The following is an 11,539-nucleotide window of genomic DNA, read 5'->3' as shown; positions in this document are numbered from 1 at the left end:
CCCCCGAACCATCCCCCCCTCCCTCTCCCCTCACCACACCTTTTCCAAACATGACCAATATTGCACACGCTCATTTATTCATCTCCATTCTAGACATGCTTTCCTATGTGTGTATGTATACATAATTAGCGTATACATACATAGGTATGTACACCTAGGCACACACATAATTAAACATGTATAATTGTACATATATATTTATATAGACCTATAAATTTACATGTACATACAATTATAAAATTTCTTTGTCCGCACATTCATTCACGCACGCATGCGTGCGCACACAATGTATGTGTGAATCTATGTACACAAGATCTCGCACACACTTAAAAAAAAAAAGAAAAGAAAAAAAAAAAAAGGTTGGTTCCTTTGAAAACAACACCAGGGTGCAATTTGGACACTTTCAATGGATTTCCGATGTGTGTTTTAAAGCTGTAAAATTAATAATATAACAATAATACAATTAAACAACAGGGCATCATGAAAAACCACCCCCTAAAAAGAGAAAAAAAACACAAAAAAATAAAAACAAAAATGGAACTGCAACATGTGGTCCTCACTGCAGGTAAGTGGTTAATTTGCATAATGTATACCGTCGTATGAAAAAGTTTGGACTGCCCTAAGTTTTTCAAGATTTTCCTTTATAAGTAATAAGTTGTTCGGATCAGCAATCTGTTAAATATACTGTATCATATAGCAGACGAAAATGGCGATATTTGGGAAGTGAAATGTTTATAGGAATCATGGAACGTGTGCATTTGTCGGTCGTTTTGAGGCCTCTGTGTTGCCACTCTTCAAAGATGCAAAGACGAACACAACTTGCAAAATATTTACTCGGTGTATAAATTTGGGCATTTTTGAGGATTATTTCTATACATTTACTCCAAAAAAACAACAGCAACCAGATGATGAAGGTGCTGTACCTGAGATAATGAGGCTTCTCCTGCTACTGGTAACCAGTATTATCTGTTCAGTGGTAGGGCATGAGGGTTTGCAAGGCCTTCTCAGCTGGCCTAAAGAATAACTATCATGTGATAGTAACTATATTCTGTCCATCAATACTTGGTAATTAATGACTGATGCTGGGTTTTTTTGTGATTTTCCTAAATGAAACCACAAAAATGGTAAACAAAGAAGACAGTAATTCCAAATTGTCAACTTCCTTCCACTGCTTGCGCTGCATTCAGACGTGTGCTTTCATATTTAAGAATTTACCAATCACATTTCAGCATCATTTGTGGTTAAGCTATAGAAATCTGCCCCTAGGCCTGCAATATTTTATGTGCAGGCGCCCCTGCAGCATAGCATAGCTGCGATGTCGCTGTTGGTTCAACCAATCAAATTTCAAATTGGTTTAAATGTGGACGCCCGAGGGCCGAGAGAAACGTTACTGCTTTTACAAACATAGGGGGCACTGCACAAGCAAATTTAGTATTTTGTGTTGATTTAATGATTTTTTTTCAACCTACAATGGCTAAAAGAGGATGGAGGTTGCAGATTTACTGTCAAAACCATTTTCAAGATGAAACTTTTGAGAGAAGCTAGACATCGTTACGAAATTGCGATAGGAAAAATGTTTTGTCCGCCACTTCCAGGCCCCGAACTACGAGCGCCCTGGCTCGGTGGAGCTTCTTTTTCTCATTGCTGAGAGAGACACGAATTTATGTTACCACCTGTCCATGAATAAAGTTTTCAGTGGGCAAACAACATGATCACTGCTATTGCTGAAATGATGGGGGAAGAGATCAAAAGGGAAGTTTGGGAATCAAGCAACGTTTGTCTCTGTCATGGTGGATGAGACGACGAGAAGCGACCCGATGACATTCTAGGTCGTATCATCTGATTTTTGGTGGAAAATGAATATCTGGGTAAAGTTGTGGCACAGTGCAGCTGTCATGTCTTCTGGATTTTATGGGGTGCAGGCTAAAGTTAAGGAGAGCACACCGCTGGATTTCTGAATTTTTGCTTGACACATCTAATAGCATTTTAAACTCAACAAACTTAAAGTCAACAACACATAATCCCTGAAAAAAACGACACATCACTAATTCAGACTGGAGTGAAGGCCCAAGGGTAAAATTCACGGCACGCCACTGTTTCATGTGGGGAGAAAACCTCTGTCCAAAAAAATGGCCTGGAGAGGGATGGATGCTGCCAGGCTGTACTTGCCCAAGACAAACCACAGAAAAGGGGTACCCCAACAATCCAGGTGGGAAAGGGATCCATGAATCACAATACCATTTTAGCACTAAACACTAAATGTGATTGTTCAGCTCTTTTACCCTTGAACTACATAGACGAGTGAAGCCAATCACGAAAGAGGGTATTTGAGGTGGCCAGTTGAGTGTTTTTCCCTCTGAAAAGTGGCAACATGGAAGCCTCAAAACAATCGTCGAATGCACACTTTCTGTTAATCCGCTGATCCGAACATACCATATTTATTCATGTATAACACGCATTTATTTTACTCTATAAAATAACTCAAAATTTAGGTGAGCGCCATACACCAAGTTTTATGGTAGCATATTAACGTATTTGTGCAATGATATCACTGTCCATGATCGCAAAACATTGGATGCAACGGGAGTCGAAAACGGGTCCCAGCGGAGCCAGTCCTGGATCCAACCACTAGACCCCCAGTGATATAAATAACATATGAAATGGCATTCGAGTTTATCTTATCACATTTTTTAGTCACGATATCAGAGACGAATGTTAGAGAATGGAGAAAACGGAAAGCTGTCCTGGAAGATATAAATAAACGCAAAAAAAAGCATGATTAGGGGAAACAACTCTTTGGTGTATCTGCTGATGAATTGGACTTCAAAGGACATTTAAATAAATTTATGTTGGAACTGTGTTCATAGTTGATGTTATCAATAAATGATTTTAATCATGGCTGCACATATTCATCGTTTGTCACTTACAATGCTTAGTTTAGAAAAAGTGAAAGAAGAGTTTGTATCGATTTTTAATAAAAGATTAGGTATGTTAACTGAAATTGCAGATCTAACAAACCAATGATTTATAAGGGAAAATCTTGAAAATGATCTGGGCTGCCCAAACTTTAACACAAAACGGTATCTTTAGGATTCTTTCTCCAGAAGGTTTCTTTGTATTTTTTCAATAAACAGCAGTTAATTTGAATTTTTCTAAAACCAGAAAAGAAAAATTCTAAATTCTACTGAGAAAGTCCCCTGGACCACCCCCCTTTTGCACAGTCTCCTCGTTTTGCTGGGAAAAAAAACACGTGTTTTTGACATCAAGCTGTACAGCGCGGTCGAAAAAACATTACTTACATCTGAGCTCGATTTTGTTTTTAGTCTGTTTTTTTTTCCTTTTTTTTGTTTGTTTTTTTACAGGTACAGCCATAATCAAGGCACAAAGATCTACAAGTAGATTTGTTTTCTTCTTTTCAATTGAAATTGTACAAAATAATATTACACTTTACAGTCTGTACAGGAGAATTCCACCTTGCACAGTGTACAAGAAAAAAAAAAAAAGAATACATTTTTATCACCCCACCCCGCAGGATGTTTTTTGTGTTTGTGTGTTTTTGGGGGGGTTCGAGTCTGTAGAGGCGGCGGGGCTAAAGTGCACTCGGCAGCTCCTTTTGGGATGGGAAGGAGGCGTGGGGGGGATCCTTACCGTACTTTTTCGTCATCGTGCACCCCCCCTTCTCTTTTCTCCTGTTCTACCAAATGTTTCTTGTTTGAACCCGAAACAAAAGAAAAAAAATGGTGACGTTAATAATTATCGCATTGATGCTACATTTTGTGATCCTCTTTGGGGGGGGATGATCCAAATAATCTTTGAGAAGGAAAACAAGAGGAAACTACCGCAGAATTTGAAATTTTTTCTTCATCCGCACATTCGTTCACACTCGCACACACTCTACACTGAGGTCCCGTAGGTGTCTTCGGGTATCCCAAAAAAATAAACCCCAAAAAAAAAAAAAGAGGAGGGCAAAGAAAAGGAGGTAGCCTGAAGCTTAGTGGAATGACAAAATAAGAAAAAGGAAGAAAAAAAAAAATCAAGGAATCAATTGAACCTTCTGGTTGCGGAGGAATCCGAAAAGTCAAAGGGGGGGGGGAATTTGACACACTTCAGTAGTACTTGATGGTCCTCGGAGGAGGCGGGAGGTCTCATCACAAGAGTTCGTACTGCCGCAGATGCATTCGCTGAATGATGTCCCGGCAGTCGTTGAACACCCGCCGGATGTTCTCTGTGTCCACGGCGCAAGTGAAGTGCGGGTAGCAGTAATGGCGACCGTCGCCGCTCGCCGTGCTGATCCGCTGCCACATAAACGTTTAGGTTGAATACGCACACATGTACAGTTTGTGGCCACTAGAGGTCAGGATAGTATCTATACCAGGGGTCTCCTACGTCCTCCCTAAGGACTGTAAAGGTGCCCGCTGACTTGTTCAAAATATAGCTCACCAGTGCGGGATCATTGTTTTTTTTTCTAGTTAAAGGATTTTTTTTCAGGTGGACTAAGTCTATATAACCCTATTTTTTAAAAGTTAACCTGGTAATAAGATTGTAATGACATAAGTTGACATTGTTCAAATTCAAACAAATTCCAGTTCATGTGCTTCATTGACAAAAAAAATATATTCAAATATTGATGATTATTTTTAAGAAATTAATAAAAGAATAGGATGATAATCTATTCATGTATTAAACAAATGTACCAATTCATCTTTTTATTGATTTTTTTAATAGGAAATACAACAAGCTAAATTCCAACAAATTGAACAAAAATGGGCAGTTTTTTTAGCCAGCATCTGGCTACCGTTTTAGCTTTGTAGCTAGCTATATTCCTGCCCTTTTAGCTGTTTCGCAAGTTATAGTTAGATTTTTACATTTCCCCCCATGCTTTTACGGTAACATTTATTTTTTTAAGAGTTATCAATCTAAATTTTGGCCTAGCTATTTTTTTTCTTTTTTTTAGCTTTTTACTTTTTTTGCAAGCCGTCGAGCTACCTTTTAGTCTTCTACCGGTTTACCTTTCTAGCTAAGTATCAAGCTACCTTTTTAGCTATTTAGCAAGCCTTCTAGCCAAGTTGGTATTTTTGAATTGTATTTCAAACAAAGTGCTTGTTGCGTTAATTAGTAAAAAAAAAGTAGCTCTTAGCTTGAAAGGGGTTTGAGACCCCTGATCTTTACCAGGAGTGGGCAACTATTTAGTTAAAATATTTGGCCATGGGGCCGATCCTGGAGACCTATACCATTTTTTCCATTTATGAATATACAGGCATCTACATGGTATATTCCTTTGTATTTGTTTTTGCATAGATTGTTTTCATCAAATAAATTTTGAAATGCTCACAATTAAAGCAAAAGAATATATTAGGTCCTTGTTTTAACTAAATTTGATACTCAGTTTTGTAGTATTACTGTAGTTGTATTTCTAAAGTATTTTTGTAGTATTTCTGCAATCAGATTTGTCTAGTATTACTGTAGTTTAATTTTTGTAGTATTTTTGCAGTAGTATTTTTGCAGTTCATCTTTAATATTTTTGTAGTAATATTATTAATAGTCGTTCTATGTGGTAAATAAGTTTTTTCTCATGTCATGTTTTTTCTTCTAAAATAACCTCTTAATAAAGTCTATAGGAAGGCTATCCCCTGCCATATGACGATTTCACCTAGCGATCCTTACCTCAGAATTAGTTAATGTTGTATCCCGGGGGTCGACTGTACTTCAAAATCCAATAATTCAATTCAATAGAAATCAATTATGTCTTTAAACTCACAAACTACTTTCAACCCCAATTACTCCAATGAATGTGTGGCATTTGTTTTTTTCAATATTGTTTTTGTGTCTCTTTCCTAATGAAATGCAACAGGCTAAACACGTAATGGTGTCCTGGTCCTTATTGGATTCACTCCATTTTTTTTAAGGTTCCCACAGCTTAGGCACACTCTTAAAGGCCCGACTGAAAACAACATCACCGTTTTAAAAGTTCCGTTATTGTGGTCACGCAATGTTACCATGAAAGTAAATCGGTGAATTATTAAAAAAAACAATTGATAAATGTTACGAAATCTTTTGAGCTCAAACAAATATAAATCTTCTTAACACATTCACATTTTTTAAGACTTTAAGAACTTGGATCTAAGACATTTTAATGCCAAATAAGGCCTTAGTTTTAGAATAATCAATTCAATGCCTTCTAAGACTTTTCAAGGATCCGCGGGAACCCTGATTTTAGTCTATCTTCAACAAAGATAGTTATGAAAATGATAACACAATTTATGTTCCCGTTGACGAACCTCACACAAAGATAGTTTGTCAGCCCGGCGTTTCGTGTTTTGTAACTTACGAGAAACTCGTCTCGGATGAAGAATTTCGCTCTCGTCACTCTCGGGTCCTCGCCGGGTTCGGGAGTTGCTGCAAAAAGAGCAAGTTGACTGTTGTCTTCTTCAATGTGAGGGTGTGTACCACTGACCTTCATTTGGTATGGTGTAGCGAGCGTATTCTGGGAAGTAGTCTTCGATTTTGGATTTTCCAGCTAACACTTTCTCGGCGAGCATGTCCTGCTTGTTGAGGAACAAGATGACCGAGATGGTGCGTAACCACCTGAGGAAAGTGAGGAGGGATGTGAGTCAATTTGCTTTCAAATCAAAGTGCAAAACGAGATCGGGAACGAGACTCGCCTATTGTTCCAAATACTGCGGAATAGGTCCAGGGCTTCTCGTAGCCGGTTGGTGTTATTGTCTTCCCTTATGACCATGTTGTAGCTGCTGCTGGCCACCACGAAGATGATGGCTGTGACGTCTGGATTGTGCAAGAGGGCATAAACGTGAGAAGGTAAATATTTTTTAGAATTAAAACTGTCTTTTCAACACTATCAACATAGTGAACATTGTTTACAACCAGGTTAAAAATGGCACGCCAGGAATATCACGTAATAAAGACTTTCTAATGAAAAATGAGATGAAAAGAATGTCAGGATAAATAGGCAAACACAGAAAAGAAAATCGAATAAAAAAGGCCGGAGATTAGTGTCTGACCGTTAAAGCACTGGATCCATTTTCTCCTTTCGTCCCGCTGGCCGCCAACATCAAACATGCTGTGGGCAGAAGAGAGAAAAACTAAGTTAGGGGCAACACATTACTGCTATTCTGTGGTGACCTACGCTACTACAAGCACGCAACAATATATCTGCCTGTTCACCATTTTATACATTTTTTTTTTTTTTACATTTGTGGATCTGATATTCCATTTTGATATTGTATTTTCATGACAAAATTTGAAAGTGTTTTAGGTTTTATCTACATATATGAATAATTATTTATTACTAAACTAAATCGCAATATCATTATTGAAGGTGGTGTCTTTAACTTCAAAATATTCTACTTGCTGTCCCCATCTTCTGGCTAAAATCATCATTGCAGTCTCTTACGACTTTGTTGTGCCTGCAGGTACGGTGACTTTTTTAAATATGTGAATAAACTCTTCTTTTTCTTTTTTGGCTTTTTGGACTGTACTTTGAAACAGTGCTTTTTTTACTTTCACCATTTTCATCCTAAAATAAAAGAACAATGCCAGCACATGCATGAAATAACTCATATCCCCCCATCTCCCATGCCTCCTTTCCTCCGGGGTAATGTGCTTCATGGCTGGAACACCAATAAATGTAAGATAAAAGCAGATAGGTACGGTGGAAAAAAAAATATAAAGGCCAACTTAGTTGGACATACTTGTAAAAAAGAATTACTTTCAACTTTTTAGTGACACATCAAACTACGCACCCCACCTAAAGACAAATTTCTAATTCTTAAATAATAAGATTAATATAATTATTGAAAACAAATTGTTACAGTGAATGTTATAATGACAAGAAAGATCTGTTTTGACACAATAAAGATCTTTTTTTAAATCTCTAGTTATTTAATGAGTGTGTCAGACTTTTCATGTATTTTCTATCAATTTAATGTGTCACACAAAATTAATGTTAAATGATAACACGTACTTAGCGAACATTATCTTAACCATTGAATATTTTTCAGTCCCTTTTTTACATGTAATATTGCAAAACTATAAATTGTATACACATATGAGTAATTATTTTGATATATATTTTGTAAATATTGTACGTATTTACACACACATACGCAGACCCCCCTACATGTAATTATGTGTTTTTTTTTTTAAATTTGTAACAACAATTATTGAATCATTAGTGTTTTTTGACATAGATGTGATGTATTTTTTCGATCCAAATTATACTCATCAATTTCAATCCTAAACGTTGACATTAAAGGGACAGTGAGTATAATTTGACCTATAAACTGTATTGTGCGCACAATCAAAAATGAGTACCAAAAGGTTTTATGGGTACCCTTGGCACCGAGATGGCAGACAATTATGTAAACTCCCTTTAAGTGAGTCTCATGTAATGTTAAATAAATAAATATTTCTTGGCCTAAAAATATATACATTTGTAAATGCAAGCTTAGACGATAGTTCATGTATTTTTGCTTATCATTTAAATCCATATTGTTTTTTCAATGACATCCGTTTTTCTTTACCACTAGGAGTAGGAGGCCCTAAATAATACACACCGTCCCTTAAATAGCATGAGCATAATTACACCTTAAGATGATCCAACTTACTGAAAGTTGACTTTGTCTACTTGGAACCTCGTCTCAAAAATCCCTGAAGTTAACACTCGGCATCGTAGCAGGTCCTAAAAAAGACAAGGTATGAATTTGTTGGCGTTGCAACAAGAAAATAAGGTAGTGAATGTTGGAACACAAATTTGAGACTATTGGGGGATTTACCTGGTCAGTTGGTGTGTAGTCGCTCTGTCTTACAGAGTCAATTCTGTCGAGGAAACTGAAAAACACAAAAACGATTTCAATGAAAAATTCACACGGTGTTGTCTTAAGTGTACAAGTTCTGAGAACATTAACAAAATGAGCGGGAACATCATATCATTTGCGAAAAAAAAGATTGCAACAACCATTTTTTGGTGTTTCAGGCAAATATTCCATGTTGACACGCTGTGAAAGTAATCCCTGATCATTTAAATAAGTTGCTTGTCTGAAAACCGGGTAATTGAACAATACTGTTAACCTGTTGCAGAAGCTATTGTCTCACCTGTTTTCCAGCCAAGATGCCCATGCTACACTCATCTGCAGGCATTTGATTGTGAATAAAATTCAGGCGAGAATAAAAACCTACAATTTCTGTGTGTTTTCAACTCAGATGACTTAATGTGGGTAGCACTTATTATTTCAGTTTGGGACAAAAACTTCAGTGTTACCTTTCCTTTGGGTATGTCTTGGAATGGAACCTTAAGGAATTAAATGAATTTTTGCCAGATTAGACAATTGTGCTCAATTTGGATAATATTTTTCTTTTGTTTACTTTATTTCATCTTAGCTTTAGTCTAAAAGAAATCAATAATATATTTCAAGTATGTTTTCCAAGCACTGTAATATAAAAAGAAATCTTTAAATGAGAAAAATTCTCAGGTCTGACAGGCAGATTATAATTTAATTAATTTAAAAATAATAATTTTACTCATTTTTCAAATGATGACTTGCCAAATTAGAACATTTGGCTCATTTGTGGAAATAGTTTTCTTGTTTTGACTGTTTGTAGGCTAAGGTTTAGTTTTACAGAATAGTTTCTCAAGAACTATAAAAAAAAATTCTTAGAATAATTAAAATGATCAGATATGAAACACGGCTCATCTTTCAGATTTAAAGTAATGTGAATTCAATAATACATTAATTATTCTATTTTTTTAAATTTAAGATTATTTGGACAAAAATATTTTTGACATTAAAATAATTGGTTCAATACATGTTTTACTGGTAAAAAATAAAAAATAAAAATACATAAAATAAAATGGATCAATTATTTTGTTGATGTGTAGGCATAATTTCTGTCTTCTTTGTCTATTTACATGACCTGTCCCTTTTACATAGCGCCCCCAGTGTTCACAATGAAACACTAGACAAGGCATTCAGGTCAAGCTGTCAAATTGCAATGTAAAAACTTGCGACTTAACAAGGTTAACAGTAATGTATTGTCGAGGCAGGTTGTATCCACAAGGGGGCAGAGCTGCTTAGTATGGTCTATTTTTGGCTTCCCCTGCTCTCTCAGCTGGAGAAATTACATAAGGCAGACAGTGAGGGGATGATGGCATGGGAAAGTTGCATTCACGTCACTGGACAAATAAAGCAGAGCTGAGTTATGAATATTCAGCTCTTGTTAGAATCTTCGAATGACCACAAACAGGACAACCTAAAGCCGTGATATCACTGGATACTTCTGTGTTTTACAAACAGTGTTTCGCAAGACGAGTGTCTAGTGCAGGGGGAGGTAACATATGATCAAATAGAACATTTGCAATTTTTTTCTGCATCGTTCCAATCATTGAACATGCGTAGCCCGTTTTGCACATGTGATGCCGGGACAAGGCTAAATATGCATGGGGTTCAGTCCAGTACTGTTTTAACTAAAGTTAATAATAATAATAATAATAATTTCCTTGTATTGTCATTCTGTGTAACAATGTACACAGAACGAAATGTCGATTGCACCTGACCCGTTGTAGCGAGCCGATGCAGCCGCAGCCAACAGAGGGCGCCGCCGACCATTTTTTAAGTCTTAGGAATGACTCGGCCGGGGCGCGAACCACCGACCTCCCAGTCTCAAAGCGGGCGCCTTACCATCTAGGCTACCAGTCAAGGTGTCACAATCAGGCTGTATACCGCTAAAAATCCTTTATATAGAAGTTCATTAAACAATCTATGTTCACTGTTGAGACACTTTATGATAAAACCCCACAAAACAAACTGTAAACACACAAAAACGCCAGCAAACCACTCAGTGCAATTTGATTAGGTGAGTGGTAGGGATAGGCAGAGCTACAAACACAGCACACGCTGTTACTTTCCCTGGTAACTAGTTACTTTGAGTATAGATTAAGTCAGTCACTAACTCAGGTATTTTTTGAAAGAAGTAGTGAGTAATTATACCTAATTATTGTTTTTAAGTTCTGTGCCCAACACTGAACGTCACACGGTGAAATAAAATGCGCTGAAAAATTGGCTTTTGACTGGAGAGTGGGTTTGGCAGTTTTGTTGAATTTAGTCTTAAAACATATGGTGCGTCTCTCTAAAAAAAATCTAAATATATTTGCTTTCATGGCTCTTTGGGTCCAAAAGTTTATTGACCCCTGGTCTAGTGTGGAAATAACCCAATTTTATATTTGCGAAAAATCATGGCATGAGTACAGTATCTTTGCTATCTTACAGTGATCAGAAGAGTAACAGTAACATTCATCCAAGTTAACATGTTAGAGGAAGTTAGACCTCTATGACAGCCAGAAATCTGGCTTGTTTGTAGGTGACCAAATACTTAGTTTCCACTCTAAATAACTTCATTGAAAATCAAACAATGTGATTTTCTGTAATTTTGTACGCAATCGGTCTCTCATGGCTGAAAATTACAGGCCTTTCTAATCTTTTCAAGTAAGAGAACTTGAACACTTGGTGGTTGAATTCGTACTTAG

General features: G+C 36.7%; 1 protein-coding gene across 2 annotated transcripts in view; it reads right to left on the bottom strand.

Moving 5' to 3' along the window:
• Positions 1-55: 55 nt before the first annotated feature.
• LOC148376370 (guanine nucleotide-binding protein G(olf) subunit alpha) overlaps positions 56-11,539 on the bottom strand; it is an 81,871-nt gene continuing 70,387 nt past the window's right edge. For both annotated transcript variants that reach the window (XM_088346583.1, XM_088346584.1), the window contains exons 6-12: positions 8,793-8,847; positions 8,625-8,698; positions 7,020-7,078; positions 6,663-6,783; positions 6,455-6,585; positions 6,329-6,396; positions 56-4,295 (exon numbers count right to left, since the gene is read on the bottom strand). In XM_088346583.1, coding sequence (XP_088202709.1) covers positions 4,149-4,295; positions 6,329-6,396; positions 6,455-6,585; positions 6,663-6,783; positions 7,020-7,078; positions 8,625-8,698; positions 8,793-8,847 — 655 coding nt within the window. In that variant the 3' untranslated portion in view covers positions 56-4,148. The remainder of the gene's footprint in view (positions 4,296-6,328; positions 6,397-6,454; positions 6,586-6,662; positions 6,784-7,019; positions 7,079-8,624; positions 8,699-8,792; positions 8,848-11,539) is intronic.

The sequence above is a fragment of the Urocampus carinirostris genome, chromosome 1 (genome assembly GCF_059441175.1).
Source record: "Urocampus carinirostris isolate Australia breed hairy pipefish chromosome 1, RoL_Ucar_1.0, whole genome shotgun sequence".
NCBI classification, from domain to species: Eukaryota; Metazoa; Chordata; class Actinopteri; order Syngnathiformes; family Syngnathidae; genus Urocampus; species Urocampus carinirostris.
Note: the sequence above shows the minus strand (reverse complement) of the source record. Positions and strands in the feature narration are given on the sequence as shown.